This window comes from Ooceraea biroi, chromosome 5 (genome assembly GCF_003672135.1).
Source record: "Ooceraea biroi isolate clonal line C1 chromosome 5, Obir_v5.4, whole genome shotgun sequence".
NCBI lineage: Eukaryota > Metazoa > Arthropoda > Insecta > Hymenoptera > Formicidae > Ooceraea > Ooceraea biroi.
In genome coordinates this window covers 3,391,816-3,410,430 of record NC_039510.1, presented here as the reverse complement: position 1 = coordinate 3,410,430, position 18,615 = coordinate 3,391,816, and the positions used below count along the sequence as shown (strand labels likewise).

The 18,615-nt window shown below is 36.9% G+C and overlaps 7 protein-coding genes across 8 annotated transcripts; 4 read left to right on the top strand and 3 right to left on the bottom strand.

The window, feature by feature from the left end:
- The first annotated feature begins 71 nt into the window (after positions 1-71).
- LOC105287646 (centaurin-gamma-1A) lies at positions 72-3,627 on the top strand. Of its 2 annotated transcripts, none has more exons than XM_011353310.3 (13): positions 72-237; positions 496-728; positions 816-957; positions 1,063-1,194; positions 1,289-1,455; positions 1,532-1,674; positions 1,759-1,954; positions 2,029-2,131; positions 2,219-2,443; positions 2,523-2,640; positions 2,751-2,963; positions 3,055-3,199; positions 3,271-3,627. In XM_011353310.3, exons 1-13 carry the CDS (start codon positions 72-74, stop codon positions 3,445-3,447), a joined length of 2,160 nt encoding a protein of 719 aa, XP_011351612.1. In that variant the 3' UTR covers positions 3,448-3,627. The 2 variants fall into 2 exon arrangements, with proteins under 2 accessions (XP_011351612.1, XP_011351610.1); XM_011353308.3 differs by having other exon boundaries at positions 2,216-2,443.
- On the bottom strand, positions 3,545-7,121 carry LOC105287644 (protein zwilch homolog). The gene is made up of 12 exons (XM_011353306.3): positions 6,776-7,121; positions 6,646-6,709; positions 6,427-6,559; positions 6,099-6,330; positions 5,859-6,017; positions 5,634-5,786; positions 5,362-5,563; positions 5,189-5,268; positions 4,839-5,077; positions 4,533-4,760; positions 4,316-4,428; positions 3,545-4,224 (listed from the first exon to the last, which is right to left on the bottom strand). Exons 1-12 carry the CDS (start codon positions 6,992-6,994, stop codon positions 4,145-4,147), a joined length of 1,902 nt encoding a protein of 633 aa, XP_011351608.1. The 5' UTR covers positions 6,995-7,121; the 3' UTR covers positions 3,545-4,144.
- A 37-nt stretch (positions 7,122-7,158) lies between these two features.
- LOC105287649 lies at positions 7,159-8,724 on the bottom strand. Its single transcript, XM_011353314.1, has 5 exons — positions 8,450-8,724; positions 8,038-8,335; positions 7,790-7,960; positions 7,458-7,638; positions 7,159-7,331 (listed from the first exon to the last, which is right to left on the bottom strand). The coding sequence occupies exons 1-5, from the start codon at positions 8,482-8,484 to the stop codon at positions 7,210-7,212; spliced, it is 807 nt and encodes a 268-aa protein (XP_011351616.1). The 5' UTR covers positions 8,485-8,724; the 3' UTR covers positions 7,159-7,209.
- A 173-nt stretch (positions 8,725-8,897) lies between these two features.
- On the top strand, positions 8,898-11,102 carry LOC105287648 (cysteine and histidine-rich domain-containing protein). Its single transcript, XM_011353313.3, has 5 exons — positions 8,898-9,120; positions 9,227-9,789; positions 9,871-10,059; positions 10,168-10,325; positions 10,933-11,102. The coding sequence occupies exons 1-5, from the start codon at positions 9,042-9,044 to the stop codon at positions 10,985-10,987; spliced, it is 1,044 nt and encodes a 347-aa protein (XP_011351615.2). The 5' UTR covers positions 8,898-9,041; the 3' UTR covers positions 10,988-11,102.
- A 113-nt stretch (positions 11,103-11,215) lies between these two features.
- On the top strand, positions 11,216-13,164 carry LOC105287647 (esterase OVCA2). The gene is made up of 3 exons (XM_026969658.1): positions 11,216-11,452; positions 12,782-12,922; positions 13,019-13,164. The coding sequence occupies exons 1-3, from the start codon at positions 11,236-11,238 to the stop codon at positions 13,156-13,158; spliced, it is 498 nt and encodes a 165-aa protein (XP_026825459.1). The 5' UTR covers positions 11,216-11,235; the 3' UTR covers positions 13,159-13,164.
- Positions 13,165-13,607: 443 nt separating this feature from the next.
- Positions 13,608-15,062, bottom strand: LOC105287652 (elongin-B). The gene is made up of 3 exons (XM_011353319.3): positions 14,907-15,062; positions 14,718-14,811; positions 13,608-14,576 (listed from the first exon to the last, which is right to left on the bottom strand). Exons 1-3 carry the CDS (start codon positions 14,907-14,909, stop codon positions 14,317-14,319), a joined length of 357 nt encoding a protein of 118 aa, XP_011351621.1. The 5' UTR covers positions 14,910-15,062; the 3' UTR covers positions 13,608-14,316.
- A 120-nt stretch (positions 15,063-15,182) lies between these two features.
- Positions 15,183-18,365, top strand: LOC105287651 (F-box/LRR-repeat protein 4). Its single transcript, XM_026969657.1, has 7 exons — positions 15,183-15,652; positions 15,813-15,906; positions 16,001-16,466; positions 16,540-16,747; positions 16,832-17,192; positions 17,277-17,601; positions 17,693-18,365. The coding sequence occupies exons 1-7, from the start codon at positions 15,458-15,460 to the stop codon at positions 18,027-18,029; spliced, it is 1,986 nt and encodes a 661-aa protein (XP_026825458.1). The 5' UTR covers positions 15,183-15,457; the 3' UTR covers positions 18,030-18,365.
- The last annotated feature ends 250 nt before the right edge of the window (positions 18,366-18,615 follow it).

The window sequence follows — 18,615 nt, the reverse complement described above, 5'->3', positions numbered from 1 at the left end:
CGTGCGATGCACCAAGGAGCTGTGGGATTAATGTGCTAGATCGTTATCTGAAAAAAACGGACGTCGTGAAAATGACAACTGGCCAGAGCGGGCACGATCATTCCCTCGCTATCAGACAGGAGATACAGCGTTTTGAGAGCGTTCACCCGTCGATATATGCCATTTACGATCTAATAGAGCTCGTGCCCGACGCGCATATCGCTAAGCAAATTCGGGAACATGTCGTGGCGATAGAAGGTACTCTATTATTTCACGAGTCTTTTGGTGATAGGTATCTGCTACAATTGTAATATATTCACACAAAAGTGATACATATATCTATGTGGAAAAATTTTGTTTGCGGATGTAGTAATAGTCATCAACATTGGATATTATTAAAATGTCATGAAAACATATATTTAATAAAACTTTATTATTGCTTGCCTCATTAATAATAATCAATATCTAACACTCAAGTTTCATACTATTTTTAATAACACAATTATATTTCCTCAGATTCCTTCGTTAACAGCCATGAATGGACATTGGCAAGAGATGTGCCAGAATTGCATTTGGGAATTATTGGTTCCTCGGACTCAGGAAAATCGGCGCTCGTTCACAGGTATCTCACTGGATCTTTTATGCATGAGGAATCGCCAGAAGGTGGACGCTTCAAAAAGGAGGTCTTTATCAATGATCAGAGTTACCTCCTCTTGATCAGGGATGAGGGTGGTGTACCAGAGGCTCAAGTATGTCACGAAGCCAGTTTGTTTTCTATTATTTTGTATTGTACCATCAAACAGGCTAAGTGATGACACATGCATTATCGATTCCAGTTCTCAGCTTGGATAGATGCTTTACTACTTGTATTCAGTCTAGAAAATGAAGAGAGTTTCTCTATAGTTTGCAGTTTTTATAATAGAATGTGTTCTTTTCGAAATATGTCTGAAGTACCAAAAATACTTGTAGGTGTACAAGGTACGTACATACAAGTGTGTCACGCGCGATACATCTCTCAGCATAATTGTTTTACTCTTGCTCTGCTTATCATTTTTTTATGTTTAAAAACATTGGATTTTATAGATTCGATCAATGACAGTAATCCTCGTGTCGTCAAAAGCGTTAGACCGCGGAAATTGGCTTGTGATCTCAGATGTCCCTACTACGAAACATGTGCTATTTATGGTTTAAATGTTGAAAGAGTATTTCAGGACGGTAAGGATACTTGTGTAAACAAAGAAATGCATATTATCAATCGCATGATGTTTTTCCAAGATGGCTCGATAACATACTGATCATGCAATTTCAGTGTGTCAGAAAATTATACAGAATATATCGACGAAAAATTTTCCATGCGACGTATGTCAAAACAGTACGGAGAACGACATTAAATTTCCGGTCCCTGTTACCACAAAGAATAATGCACCACTTCATCATAACAAGGAGGTGGAGACTAGAAATTCGTTGAAAGTGAACGTATGTCAAACTCGATCTTATGCTTGTAGCAAATAATTAAAAATGTAAGTGTAAGCTATCTTTTAATTCTCGACAGACTTCGGAGAAGGAAGAGGATTGTCGCTCTATTCACAACAGTTCTCTGCCAAACGATTCGGGATTGTTAAATGACAATTTTCACAATGTACAGAATCAACAGGGAGAATTACGATCGTCCATCTTAACGCCGACTACTATTAGGTTCAAATATATTTTCTTCGTTTTTAACAATACTGTTAGATGTGTAATTTTGCACTGATTTACTTCATGATTCCTCCTTTACAGAAAATTTAGAAGAAAATCTAATATATTTACTCCTTCTAAGAAGGAGAAATACACCGGCGAAATGGGCGTTGGCAGAGAAATACCAGTTAAGCAAGGTTATTTGTTTAAACGAAGCAGCAAATCCCTGAAGGAATGGAAGAAGAAATACGTCACCCTGTTGGAAGATGGTCGTTTAACGTACCATTCGAGTTTACATGTAGTTACCTTTAATTATTACGTAAACGCCATGTATCTTATCCTTTTTATACAATTATGTGTGCGATATTCTAGGATTACATGAATGACACCAACGGCAAAGAAATACTTTTGCAATATGTTACTGTAAAAGTACCTGGCAAAACGCCGAAAGGTTCCAAGTCGTACAGCGCGCAAGGTACTCATCCTTAAGGTCCCCCGTATGCTCGTAATTTCAACGTTTTACATTTTTCGTACTTATTGCAAAAACACTCACTTTCAGAAGACAGTTTCGAATTTTCCATCATCTCGTTGGAGAACAAAAGTTGGCACTTCGAGGCGAATAACGCCGAAGATAGGGACAGCTGGATTACCGCGATAGAGCAGCAGATACTGTCGAGTTTGCAGAACAGCGACGGTGACAAGAAGAACGAGACCGATGCTTTTAAGATGCACTGCATAAAGAACAAAGTCTCGGGAAACGACGCTTGCGTCGACTGCGGTGCGCCGAGTGAGTAGAGAGCGAGATTCTTTTTTTTTGTATTATCATGCTACGTAATGTTGTAATTAATTATGAGTTTCCGCTTTAGATCCCGACTGGGCGAGTCTTAATTTGGGCGTGCTAATGTGTATTGAGTGTTCCGGTATCCATAGGAACTTGGGCTCGCATATATCCAAGGTCCGTTCATTGGACCTGGACGATTGGTCGTAAGTATGATGCAAGATTCTGCGCACGTCTTTCGAAAACGCACCAAACGATTGTCTCTCCGTCCTCGTTTCGTCAATACTTAAACGATCTTTTGTAACGATGGTTTTAGCGCAGGTCACCTAAGCGTCATGCTGGCCCTCGGCAACGACATTGCCAACAGTATTTGGGAATATTGCTTAAACGGCAAGCAGAAACCCACCTCGGACTCGTCTAGGGAGGAGAAGGAACAGTGGATCAGGTGGAAGTACGAGGACAAACTCTTTCTACCGCCGATCAATCCGAACATCTCTTTAGGAAAATTGCTCATCGATTCCGTTTGTCGGTAAGACAAACGATTTATCATTTAGATGTGAAATTTCAAACGATTTATTTTCTGGTCCATGTGTTCTTACTTATTACTTTCGAACACGCAGAGGAGACATGAGGGCATTTACCTTGTGCCTGGCGCGGTGTAATTACGAGGACATCAATATCTCAGTCAGCACGGAAGACCGCAGGACGCCGTTACATCTGGCTTGCGCGACAGGAAACTTGGCAATGGCACAACTCTTGATATGGGTACGTCTTTTCATTTTTTTTTTTTTATAACATGTACATGTCGCGTCATAATGTTATTGCGATGCTTGCAGCATAAAGCGAATCCGCAGAATCTCGATCACGAAGGGCGAACGTGCATGTCGTATGTGCGGGCTCTGGAAAGAACCCTCGACAACTCGTCTGACTCTATGGAAATGCAGAAGCTCCTCGAGGTGCTGGAACAAGCCAGCGTCTCCGGAATGGACGACGTGGATGCATCTCAGTATTAAAGTTTGAAAAAGAGAAAAAGAAATGCCTTAAACACACACACACTCTGCCTGTATTTTTCGTCAGTGAAACACGTTGTTGGTACTGTGTACTTATGGTAACCTAAAAAAAAAGCCGCGCACTTATTTAGTGGCTTACACGAGGAAGGGAAGCTCTACCGCTTTTATATAACATTTGTTCGAGAAAATCGCCAAAGTATATTGAACGAGAGTAGAATGTAATAACAATTCAATTTGAGTAGTATTAATTATATGTATCCTGTAAAAAGTTTCTATCGCGTATAACAAGCTCATTTTAATGTCGATTGTGAGAGAGATTCACCTCGAATCCGATGAAATTTTAAATATGATATATACTTTTGTACATTGAGAATAATCCTCAGAAAAATCCACACTTAATATAATATTTAATAAGAAATCTGTGTCAATCACGAGAAGTAATTAATAGCATGCTCGAGTGTATATTGTCAATGACTGAGAGTACAAACACTCATATAATTGTAGTTGTATTTATATATATATACATATATATATATATCTAATACATGTAATTGTATTTGAAAAATGCTTTTATAATTTTTATTTTATTATTAATTAAATGTTTTTAATTATCTGGCACCATGTTCCATTTATTCACATACACCTACGTACTTTATTTCATTTCTTGAACGCTGCATCAGTTTCCAAACACGCTCGTACTTCACATCTTTTTAAATTTTATCGATGATGATGTTGCACTTATACCATGAACTATCTCCTTCTCCACATTTGCATCCGCGTCTGACACGACAAATAAAACTTTCATGTTATTATACCGCACAGACATTTCTCGTTCTTGATTGATCTTTTATTATTATTATAAATACTTTACCTGTAGGATATATATTTGTTGGAAAGATAGGCATTTTACTATAATATGTAGTAGTCGTTAACATCGCTGCAGCAGTGTGAGACGAGAGGGAAGCTCTCCATGTAGAAGGATCCCTGGAAGACAAATGCGTGTGAATTATTAACATCGGTGATTACAATTTTGTGACAATGCCACGTCTACGATGTCTATTGTTATTACTTGAACTTGTCGTACATACATCTTACTTAATTCGTTAGCTCCAGTATTGGATAGGGTCGCCGTGAAAGTAAATATTCGACTGCAGAGTTCAGTGTGATCTTGTAACGGAGATTGTACGGAAACGAACTGTTCGTAGACAAGAGCAAATAAGCTTTGCAGGCTTTCGATCGGGCATTTCAGATGCGTTTCGATAAGCAGCATGCATTCCAAACAGAGATGCATTCGTGCTAACGTGACCAATTTTTTTCTGCAGGTAGACAATAATGTAATTAATTTTAAATCTAAAGTATTCAATTTGGAATGTACGTTTCTATGTATATATTACCTATAGTTTTCTGTATTAAAAATCCCAGATGACACATCGATCAATTTCTGTCGAATATCATGCAAATTAACAAATCGTACCCCTCTGAGAGCATAAAAGTAATCTCGGATAAGTTTCTCGAATCCCATGTCTACAACAAGTTCTAACGGTACAGTTCCTGCCAGCAAGTGAGATATCGTTTCTTGATGACGTAGATCGGAGATGCGTTTTACGAATCTCGTTGGATTCGTATCGTTGATCTAACAAATGCGCCAAATTACGCTTAGTAAAAAAATCACTTAGTTTTATATCACTTATATCACTGAGAATATACAATGTATCAGATAAAGAACATGTCTTTCATCGATTACCTGTGGCATGGACTTTTGCTCAATAATTTCCTTCAGAGCTGCTTCAATGTAGCTTATCATTTGTGGATACTCTGAAGTTTCTATCCAATAAAAAAAAAATAAAAAAAAAAATCATTAATTGTAAAATATAAATTGTGTGTGTATGTATGTATATATATATAAAGATTACTCACTTATAAGTACTTCCCACAAGAGATCGGTAAAATCTACATCGTGTCTTAAAGAAACATTACGGACACGTTCCAGTAGTTTTACACCGATCTCGGTATTCTCCTCGTTTATGTAATCGATCTTCCGAGCATCGTTAACGGATTTCACGAAATTGTAATCTCCACTTAACAGAAGACTTAATTTTTCAGCTATGGCGTTATCTTCCTACAACATGGTATGCACAATTTATGGCATAAGTAATAATTATAAAAGTGTTGTTAAGAAACTTGTCAACCTCTAAATAAGGTGTTGCAAACTTTATCGGGTTTTGTATTCCAATATTTTTGTTGCATTCATCTATTGTTAATAAATACTGGTCCAGTAACAATAATTGGCTTCGCAGGTCTTTTAAAGGGCTACCCTTCCATCCAGCATTTATTTGAGCTATCTGTGAATGATGATGACGATAAATATAACATAATTTCTATGTACTTACTTCACATGTATGTGTTATACATACCAAAATATTTTTTGACAATCTTGGATCTAACATCAAGTTACTCGAACGCATTTCAATATTGACGCTTCCTTCAAAATCACTCTTAGCGGTCTTATCCCAATCGACAACTTCTTGTTTTGTTCCAAACAAGTCGAAAGTACCAAGCATAGATATTTTCAGCTGCATGTATTAAAACGCAATTAATTATTATTAATTAGAAATTACCATCATGTCAAAACGATCAAATCTAATATTACATACATTATATTCCTGCGCAAGTGACCGTTTGAGATGCTCCTGTACAAGACTGCGACATCCATCTTTGACCGTATCCAGAGTCGTCGCACCGATGGAGACAGCTTCGAACGTGGTAAACCAATCTTCAGAAACGACAGCTCCAATAAGTCTGCTTCGTTTGGAATCCTTGCCATCGCAGAGCGCCAATATGGACCAAGTATTATCAAGATGTTCCAGACAGGAATTTAGTGCATTGCTGAGAAAGATATCGTTGATCACTCATTCGTATTTACTCTTTCTATGAATTTTACATTAGGGATACTTTAATTGGCATCTTGATGATCGTACACACCAGGCATCTGTTCTACTCAGTGGCAAATACGATTCCTCCTCTTTTCGCCAAATTTGTTTCGCTATGGCAATCGTGTCATCAAATTCACAGATGCCAAACGAGTATTCCAGAGGTGAGCCACTAACGTCATGTCCTGAGAAACATTTTTACGCACACTTTTTATTTGCATTCCGAATAAAATATATAAGTAACTTTTACGTCTAAATATGCGTTCGTTACTCGTTAAGTGCTCGTCGAAGCTTCTGCATTTGTCTCCGTAATTTGGCAGCTGTGCAGTGCGAACCTGAAGCGAATCTTTGTATCGTATCGTGCAAGGACGCAAAGACAAAGAACTTTATTTCTCACTCACATTTTTGTGAAGAACGATGTACGGTTTATCCTTGAGATCGGGAAACAATTCGTTGACGTACGACAATTTAATTTCACTGGCTCCGATGTGCGGTTGCAGGACATCCCTCAGCCGTTCCATTTCACTTTGCATCACGTATTCGATTTGATTTGAATTGAACGAAAACAAAGATGGTACCTTCGCAATAGTCATGGGTAAGATAGATCGAAGATCGTCCATCTGGATAAATTTGTACTTTCAAACAACTCGCAGGATAAAAGAATGCTGACATTATCGTTCGTCGATATTTTACAGTATTTATTATAACACAAAATACTAATTTACATATGTAAAATTATTTCTTTAGGACTATACAGCTATTTATATTATATAGACATTTCTCGTATGTTTATTCATTCTTTTATTATACCAATAAATTCGATTTTTTTCCAGTATTAGATCTTTTTACAACAAGCTTCGTGTTTCTGGATTCGATCTGGCGTGAAAGTTCTTTCGCATTTTTTGCAACGTATTAGTTGCGCAGTATGTTGTTCCCAGTCAACGGCCTCTTCTTGAACTACAAAAAATAAAACATACAAATTATTCGAAAAATAATTATAATAACTCGAAAAATACCAATAAAAAGAGTTCATTCTTTCCTCAATCTCCTTAGTCTCTTATTCTTTTGGAAACAATAATATACCTTGAGTGGTGGGAGATGGTGCGAGAATTTTTGTTTCTTCAATTGGCTCATAATGTAGTTGGGACCGAGATTGAAAAATTGCATCCTGCAGATTATCATCCTTTATTATTTTATTTGCAATCGTTTTATTTGGAGGTGTCCGTGACAATTGATGTCTTGGCTTCATTGGATCAAAGGTTACCTATATATATTCAAAAAACAAAACGTAAATTATTTTATACGTCATATAATTGTTTCATTATTTTTACGCCCAAATGTGTTCCTTCAAGGTTTTTTATAGAATATAGAATCAAGAATTGAAGACTAAGGTAGATGGTACTCATCTAAATTACCTTGGAAGTTTTGCATCCTTCTGAGTTAAGTGAACTGTCTGGAGTAAGTGACTTGATAGTTCGGATTTCTTCAAGAGCTTCCTTCTTTCTTGTTTTTTTAATTTGCTTCTTAGGAGTTCTCATATCATTTTTGTCGACATTTTCCTTATTCGTCTCACTGTGTTTCATTTCCTATAAATCATCGATAAAATGTTTTGAATATGCTGTACATAAGAAAAGATGAAGATATAAAACTACAAGAACATTACCTGATTTTGACACATTGTGTTATTACATTTGCATGATGAATTGCATTTATTCTCCTTCTTCACACACCCGCACATCTTCGACGAACAATTTCTTTTGCAAGCGCAACCAGATTTTTCAATATTAGGTGATTTAGATAATTTCAGCTGTGACATATTGCCAGGTACTTTCTTCTCAAGTTCTTTTAGATTTTGCCTCAAAACATTATTTTCAAGTTGCAATTGTCTTACTTGCTCTTGCAACTTGGCAATTTCTAAATTATCTGAATCCATAGTCTCTGTAGCTATGTTCTTTGTGTTTCTACAAAATTGAATTAATCACTATTAAAATTCTATCATCAGTATTACATGCTTTTTATCAGCAAAAAGATAAATACAAATATAATATAGATTCGCTTTTATCTTATTTACATACCTCGAGTTTGCATCCTTTGTGTTCCTCTTTGACATAGTTTGGAATCAAAATACAGGCACACCGAGAAGCACCACACAATTCGTACAAATGCTGAATAACAACTGACAGCAAGCGAACAATGGATTTAAATGGATCCGACGGTTTCCTTTTAAATTGAACCTATTGCCACCTGCAACGTTTCATATGGTAGAGCTTTCATGAAGCGATAATCGCATAAAGAAAGACCCTTCAATCGTGAACACGTAAAACACTATAACTAGTAATAACTAGGCGATCATGCTAGGGAATAACGTATGGTTCACACAGTGGCCAATCAGTTGCCCGCTTCTTTCATAGATACCTATGTAGTTTATCCGTGGTTGTATCGCGGGACGATCGATTCGATGTTTCTCGTTATCTCTAATATCGAAATTCGGAAGCTTGGAACGTGCTAGAATTTGCTGCAATTGGTTAGAACTTTGCCGAGGACGAGTCAAAGGCTGTCAGAAAGAGAAAGAACGAGAAAGAACATCTCTCACTTGTCAGCTGCAATTGACAGCTTTCTCGACCAAGAATTTGACAAGACACGTAAGTCAATTGCGAGATACTCGAGATGGCACAGGAGGCAAATTTGTTGCATTGTTATCATCGCGGTTGCGGGAAAAAGTTTGATCCGAATGACAATAAGGATGGTAAGATTCACCGATTTTTAAGTGTAATTATTTTAATGTGTGTAATTATTTGTCAACTTGAATAATTAACGAGATAATATGCAACCTTTTCATGATTCTTTTGCAGATGATTGTGTTCACCACCCTGGACATCCAGTGTTCCATGACGCATACAAGGGATGGTCATGTTGCAACAAGAAATGTACAGATTTTACTGAATTCTTGAACATCAAGGGTTGCACCAAGGCGAAGCATTCGAACGAGAAACCACTGGAACCAGAGAAACCACCTGTCGACAAATCCCAAGCTGATAAAGTCATAGAAGTTACTTCTAAGCCTCTGAATAATGGAATTTCTTTGGAAAGACCATCCTTTGACACCACTCAATTGATACTGTCGCCAGTGATATCTCCTGCCTTGCTAGAACAAATTAAAGGGCTGACAGCTTTAAAACCTGACAAACCGGTAGAGGGCAAAGTACAAGTCGGACAAAGTTGTAAAAATAATTCCTGTAAGGGTACTTATGCATCTGCCGCTTCCGATGAGGAAGTTTGTAATTATCACCCTGGAATGCCCATCTTCCACGAAGGATTGAAATACTGGTCCTGTTGTCAGAAGAAAACGACGGAGTTTTCTACATTTTTGGATCAACGGGGCTGTACGCAAGGCAAACATGTCTGGATTTCCAAGGTAAAATCTCAAGATAAATATAAACAAAATTAGATTTTTTTTTTCAGACTCGATGTTTCATATGAAAATCGTTTATTTCAGAATATGGGAAAAAAGATCCAATGTAGGATGGACTGGCATCAAACTGTAACTTATGTGTTCGTTTCTATATATGCGAAGAAGTATCTGCCTAGTCAGTCCATCATAAAACTAAATCCTGTTCATCTGACCGTGGACTTATTCTTCATAGAGGAAAATTCAACGTACAATCTCGATGTAGAGCTGAGTGGAGTATGTATCTTACTTTTAATAACTGTTATTATTAAAATTAAAATTATTAAGTTATTAAAATTAATATACATTGATATGTATATCAAATGTATGCATTTGCTCTTTCAGATTGTCAATGTCGAGAAGAGTAGTGTCAATATGCTGCCAACTAAAGTAGAAATTAAATTGAGAAAGGCTGAAGCTGGTTCGTGGTCAAAACTGGATATTCCCAGAGAACCGAAATCAAAACTCTCGGATAGCAAAGAAAATATTAAGAATCTTAATACGCAAGTTGAAGCAGTAGATCTTAGCGAACTTTAAATTATAATGCTCTCTAATTACAAGGGATAATTGTAATTTTCTGAAACGATCTACTTCAAAGTTTAAATATCTATTTAAACTTTAAATACACAGATTTGTTTGCCGGCTATTCTCATCGTGCGAGATAGTACAGTGAAGATATGGAAATATATTTTTTATTTTTTGAGATCCACCCCCATCATTTCTGAACAAAAACTTTCGAGATAAATATTCATAAGCTTGATGTTCTGTTACGGAGTATACTGATTCTACATTTTTCTTGATTAGTATTAATTATCTTATTGATATTAATAAATAATTTGGGGCTGCTAAAAAAGTATTTTATTATAAATTGCTCTCTTGCGTAAAGCGTGCTTGCAATTATGACAGCTTGTGATTATGCGCGTGCGCGAGTATAATAAACCTTTGTATACGCTAACCTCTTCGTTTGTACACATACTGATATATATACCAATCGTTGACTTTAAATAAAAACTAAATAAAAATGAGTACAAAGTCGAAATTACGGGTAAACACTTATCGACGCGTCGATTGTGTTGAAAATGTATAAATAACAAGATTTGCGCGTTTTAGATACTGGCGCTTCACGGATACAGGCAGTCGGACGTACTCTTCAGTGGCAAGTTAGGGGCGCTGAGAAAAGGATTTAAAAAGGAGATAGAATTTACATTCATAAGAGCACCGCACAATGTCCCACCCATAAACGAGACTAATGAGAGTGAAGAGGATGCAACTGAAAAAGGTATGTTATTATTAAAAAAAAAAAAAGAGGATAACCAAATCATCGTTCAACCATTCAGCGAATTTAGGCTCATTGTGATACGAAAATAAGATGGCGTTATGTGTGTACAGGATAAATAAAAAATACTTCTGTATATGAATTCCATGTCAGAAACAGGATATGGATGGTGGTTTAATACAGAAGATCGTGTGTTCAAGGCTACGGTGCCCAGCGAATTATGTGTAGGATTCAACGATAGTGTAGCTTTGATAGAAAAGACATTCGTGGAACAGGGTCCCTTCGACGGCATACTAGGTTTCTCGCAAGGAGCTGCCTTTGTCAGTATACTATGTGCTATGAGACAGAAGAAAAGTAAGTCACCAAAATTATATGTGTATACCTAGTAAATATATGTATTAGGGGTGTGATTTAGTTTTGAGGGTTTTTTTGCTCAAAAACGCATGTATTTAAATATGATAATGAATGAATACCTTAATCAAAATATTTTCCTTCGTTTTCTATAACTTTTTCCCATCTTTCTGGCAAGAGATGGATTCCACCACGATAAAATCACTCTTCTTTTCAGTCGATCCATTCGTCGACGATTCTCGCACTTCTTCGAAATTATGAAAGTGTGTATCCTCTAAAGCGTGTTGCATCGACCGGAACAAATAATAATCGCATGGAGCAATGTCTGGAGAAGACTTGCCATTCAAGCTCTAATAGTGTTTGTTTCACTGATAACGCAACGTCAGGTCGAGCGTTGTCACGAAGAAGAATCACTTTCCGTCGTTTACTCGCAATTGCTGGTCGTTTTTGGTCCAATGCTTGCTTCAACTTGTACAATTGGTGTCGATAACGATCAGCCGTGACAGTCTCATGCGGATTTAACAGCCTATACCTTCTTCATCCCACCAAATACAGAGCATTACTTTTCAACCGTGAATATTGCGTCTCGGAGTGGATGTTGATGGTTCGCCTGGATCCACCCATGATTTTCTGCGTTTCGGATTATCAAAATAGATCCACTTTTCATCCCCAGTAACAATCCGAGACAAAAGACTCTTCTTTTTTTGCCTGGCGATCAACGAAATGCAAATGTTCAACCGGTTCGCAATGGCACTTTCTGATAATTGATGTGGAACCCATTTCCCTTCTTTCTGAATTTTTCCCATTTCATGTAAATGTTTGGTACCTGTTGTACGATCAACATTTAATGCTCTGGCAAGTTCTGAAGTGGATTGTGTTGGATTTTCGTGCAATAATGCTTGCAAATCTGCATTTTCAAGCTTTCTTGGTTGTCCCGAGCGTTCTTTGTCCTTCACATCGGTATCACCACTTTTAAAGCGTCTAAACCAGTATTCACACGTCTTAATTGATGGGGCAAAATCACCATAAGTTTCCACAAGAATTCTATAACCCTCAGCCGCAGTTTTCTTTTGATTAAAAAACAAAAGCAACGCATGTCGAAAATGCTGTTTCGGAAGTTGCATTTTTACGATGATATAAACACGACTGTTATTGCATCTATTGCTATAATGCTACTAAATGTCATGAATAATGTCAATACTGTAAGAAACAACAGTTATCGGAAACAGCTATTGGAACAAACTAACACTACAGCCATCTGTTGCAAAACCCTCAAAACTAAATCACACTCCTAATAAAAATATATATGTAATTGTTCATTTCTTTTTGCAGAATTACAAATTGAATTCAACTTTGCTGTTATGATATCTGGATTTAAGTCATTGTGCGCGCCTCACGCAGAGTATTATAACGAAGAAATAGATATACCTTCTTTACACGTTTATGGAACGAATGATCAAGTGATCCCAACAGGTACAAGATCATAATTTCATTATCACGATTGATATAATTATGGTGTTAAATAATGTATATTCAGCTATATATTAACTCAGCTATTATTTATTATAGTAATGGCGGAGCAAATAAGTTGTCTTTTTCATAACAAGAAAGAGATGCGACACGACGGTGGTCACTATGTACCAAGCAAAAGACATATTTACACAGATTTTATAATGGAAATGCATGCAAATAAAAATTCAAACATTTAATGATAATTTCACTAGTATCTTTGATACAACTAGATCAGCATAAGATTCCTGTGAAGAAAATTTTGATAAATAATACAAACAAAGAGATGCAGGAGCATTCTTCTGTACATTAAATAAGAATGCAGCATTAATGTACAATATATATTTCCTGTGTTGCCGTATAGAACATCATTTATATTATTACACAGCTTACGTAAACGTAATGATAATGCTGCCAGTAATTATGAAATAACATAAATTAGATAATAACTAATAAGGCATATAATGTTACAAAACTAAAAAGATCATTATTTAAGGCAGTGTATTTTACATTTACAATGATTATATCATGTATACTAGCCTGAATCCTTACGTGCCTTATATGATATTGTTGTAGAAAAACATAATGAGGATGATGGTTATATATATATACACTACTCATAATTTATCACACACTTTCTTTTTTTTTCTTCCAAATTTACTTTGCACAACTGCATATATGTTAACTTTTTTCGTTTAAATACACTTATCTTGCATATCGAGTAAAAAATTCTAGTATGCATTCTTTACAAAGTTGAATTCAATTGAATTATTTAGTAAGACCGTTATGGGAGGGCACACGTGCGGTGATCGAAAGCAAGCAGATAAAGAAATGACATCTAGTTCGGAGAGATTAAAATGTACTTTAAAATAACATTTAAACTAAAACACATGATAAAATAAGTGTAAGCTGAGGTATTTATTCGCATTCTGACGATAACAAAACGCTTATGCTTCATAGCTGTATAAATTTGGTTTAGATGCGCGACATAAAAGTGAGCAAGGATCCGTTAGATTTATTATTCTCTCACCCTCAGTCTCTAACATAATAAGTACATATTAGTACTTATCACGTGTCCTTATGAAAACAGAAGATCGCGTGACTACATAGCACATCCTCATTAAATCAAATATTGAAAATTTTTCGTGGCTCTGAATGTCCGTGTATAAAGTCGTACGTATCTAATGGTTGCATAGTGCACATTCGATATACCATGGTATTCACATCCTAATATTCACATAGCACATGGATACATAGGATATCCCGCTCCGTTTTTACCACATTCAGAGCTGACCTGACGATTACTGAATTGCGTACGGACACAAAAGTTCATCGTCGACTGGTATAGCGTCGTCGTTTCAAGGTGATTGCTCCTGTCCATTATTCTCTTGAGACTTCATGACATCGGGCAAGTCAGGTGGCAATGAGAACGGCGTCATCTCGAGGGGTTCGAACTGAGAATCTGCATGTTGGCGCAGAGCCAAGCCCACTAATGCGGGACACTGCGCCTTCGCGGTTGACGATGTCAATCCATAATCTTGGAGAGTCTTGTTATCGGACATCTGGACATTTTCCTTGTTAAACAACTGTTGATTCGCCGGTGCTATTTTTAATATACCTACAACGTAATCCTGACGTTAGGGGCAATTTATTAAGGTAGTAATCATTCAATTGCAATCCCGCTGAGCGACATGTTGAGAGACACGAGTCGTCATTTTGCGTTCTCACACGATCGAAACCTCATCAACTTGCGCCTCACCTTCGATCATCTTTTTCAGCTCGAGAACTGTGGTGTCATCCTTTGCGTCAGTAAAAATCGTCATTTTCTTTCGCCTGATCATTAAAAATACATCCTGCAGAGAAAAACGTCGAGACAGAGTTTGAAGGTTAGCTGACTCGGGACACTACATTTGCCAGCCGAATATACGCTTACGAGTTGACAACTTACCATTGTGTAAGCCTAATTATATACACCTAATAATGCTACGATTAATTTATATATCCCTCCTAGGATGCGAGCCTTGTCGGTGCTCGAAATTATGTTTACTAGCGGACCTTCGGGTGAAGAGCTACACCAGGCCGCATTATGTCTTCTCATCTGAAGTAAGGCATCGTTTGGCAGCCCTGAATCCGCAATTTGCACTTTGACCGTGCGAGGTCTCCTTGATCGAGCTGATTCGAGTCGAATGGTCCAATCGAGTCCGGCGCATCTGTGACTGGCCGAGTCTGTTGGCTCCTAACCTCGCTGTAAATATCAGGGAAAGAATGTTTGCGATGTTCGACTTTGACAATGAAAGTCATCATGTTTGTTTGCACGATTTGTCGCCCTTCAACGGTGCCGTTGCGTCTTCCGTAACTTGAGTCAGCTGAAATTGCTGTGTGATTGACAATAGCTGTTAGTACTAGGCAATATTTTAACGCAATTTTATTGTCATTAGGAACGCAATTTTTATTATCTTTGACATCTCACAAATAGATAGATAGATAAACTACGTTACCATGGTGCATTATTCTGAAAGGCTACAAATGAACAACGAGAATTATGTCACCTTTGTCGCTCAATTTGTTCAAAAAGTTGATGACTTCAGTTCGGAATATGGTGATAGTAACAGCATTTCTTATACTGTTAACAACATAACTGGAATACCCAGTAAATTTCCAGACTACGGAGATTTCCCACACGCCTATGTTATGGTAAGTTCAACTCTGTGCTCTGATTTGTGCTTGGTTTCAACTTGGCTTTCTTTTGCATTACAAAAACAATGGAGAATCAATGCTTTTCTGAATGAAATCACAGACTTATGGCGATACTTGTCAAATTTATTTTTCAATATTTCGACTTTTTGATATCTAGAGAACCTATGGACAATGGTGGGACAAAGCACCCTCGAGATCCATTGATTACATGCCGCAGAATAATCCAGATGTCGTCAGTCATGATTATATTGGTATATAATATTTGAAATAATAAGTGACACAATTATGAGAATTTTACTCACCAAAAATATTATACCTAAATTTTTTCATCCATAATTCTTAAAGTTATCAGGTTTCATGAATCAGTATATCCACTGAGAATCTCTATATATGAAATATATAACCCTGGAAGTGTGGTTCGCATCTGGGCAAAGAATCCTGACAATCAATGGTTTCAGTTATGGAGCGGACCACCTCAGATCGTGCCTCCACAAGCTCGGTTATTTTCTCCGCCCTTAGAACCGTGCAACTTTAAAACGAATACGATAAGATTGGAATTTAATCATAGCCAGCTAGACTACTACACAGAATTTGATGCTGTTTTGCTCTTTGGTACATTTGAATTGGTTCTCCCTAAAAGTCCGAGATTCAAACAAAGCTTATCTAAATTATTGGAAAGTATGAATCCCGACTATCCCAATGAAGAAGATATTTATAATTTAACTCCAAATCATACAAATCATAATATGTTACAATTAGACGTGTATCGTCTCAAAACCTCATTGCAAGACCACTGTGCTATGTTTGCAAGGTATGACGATAACTAACATGCTAAAATGGCATTTCTTCAATAGTATTAAATAATGTTTACATTACATTTACAGGGAAATAGTCGAGATTTGTCAAAAAAGCAAGTTGGTAGAAGAATCTGAATTGATACAGTTTTACCATAATGTACCGCCACTCGACGAGGGATATGACAATATGCAAAGATTCCTAGAGGGAGATTTGTCGGAATTCGTAGAGAAGATGAACGTTCCTCCGGCTGAACCTCAGGAATTACCGATAAATGACGCTTTTTCGGTGCTCGCTGTAAAGTATCTTGAGAGATTTATTCCTCGCGATTAATAATGTTCACTGTCTAACATTTTGTCTAACTCGAAATTTTACCTGCAGAATGAGACGGTACTGAAAATACTGGGATATTTAGATTTGAAGTCGTTGTGTCGTCTGCGCAGTGTAAACAGACACTTTAATAATTTAGCGCAAGACCCTCTGCTCTACAAGCGTTTAAACTTGAAGCCGTACTGGCACTCCTTCGACGAGGATGTGTTGCACTCCCTGATGCCTAGATTTAAATATCTACAACAATTGGATTTATCATGGTGTGGCAGTTATGGTATGCTAATACCTGATAACTTGATACGTTTCTTCTATCAATATGGCGCTCCTCTTACACATTTACGACTAAACTGCTGTGAAATGGTCGACGATGACGTTATCTATGTGATATCGGTGACATGTAAAGACTTGAAAGGTACGTACATAATATGCAATGGGCTCATAAATAAATGAGATACAATAAAAAGACATGTTTATATATATTTTGTACACGTTGTAGAATTGTGCTTGCGTTTTTGTCAAAACGTAAGGTATGGATTCCAGCATCTGCAGCAGCTCCGGTGCCTCGAGATCTTGGATCTTTACAAGACCTCTATAGAAACTGCAGACGTGTGCAGAATATTACACAGCAATCCACGAATGCGTCACTTGAACGTAGCGGGCGTATCGGAGCGCCTAGACGCGGACGAGATTGCAAGAGAATTAGGCAGTTCGTGTCTAGGTTTGGAGAGCGTAGATTTTTGGAAAGCGTTAAATCTCTCGTCACAGGGTATCAATGCTCTCACTGCTTGCAGGAATTTGCGGGAAGTAGATTTCAGCTGGTGGTATGTATCACAGTTTGTTTTATAATACGCATAACTGTATTGAACTTGATGTGTGCTCACACATACACACATATACATATCTTTTCTGTAGCAGTAACACCGTAATTAATCAAACCGAGTGTTTCTACAACTTTTTTACCTGCTGCAAGCATCTGGAGAAGATTTTTCTGGGTTCTTTTCGAGGAGTCACAGAACGCGATTTGCGCCATTTAACGTTGTGCAAGGAGTTGAAACAGTTAGACTTGTTAGGCTCGATGAGTATAACGCCGGAAGTGTGCCAAGACATTCTGTTAAGTTGTGAAAAATTGGAGTTGATTGACCTCAGTTTCTGCGAACACATTAGCAACGTCGAGGTCGATGAGTGGCGGGCACAGTTTCCAAATGTGGCCATCAAAAGAAGCTTCCCAATACAGGAGGCTCGATCTTAATGTTACGTAAACTCAGTATCTGAAACGGATTTAGAAATCAAACTCCAAAAATATGACACAAATATGACAACAAAAGCCTAAATAAGACTGTGTTAATATAACGAGTTCGAGTATTGACATTGAAAGTAACAACATACAGCATGTGTTAGCCAAATTGTTAATTTACAATTGCAATATTATGTAAATAGGTATATCGAACATTATATTGTAAATTTGCAATTGCAATATTATGTAAATAGGTATATCGAAAATTATATTGTAAATTTGTAATTGCAATATTATGTAAATAGATGTATCGAAGAAATAAACTTTTCAGAATTTTGTACATTATAACAATCACATGTATCTATCTCGATTATTGATAACGGTATCCTCTTTGGAACGCATTACTAGTTTATAAAAAAGTGTAGTATGTACATTTTTTCATGTCTTTCTAAAGTCTCCTTGCCGTGACAAGGAGACATTCTGATTTTATAATAAGTCGCGTTTAATGCGTAACCTTAAAAAGCACGTAAATGACAATTTTCTTTTTCTAATTAATTCTGCGATAAATTCGCTAATATTCGATGAATCTGAAATCAAATTT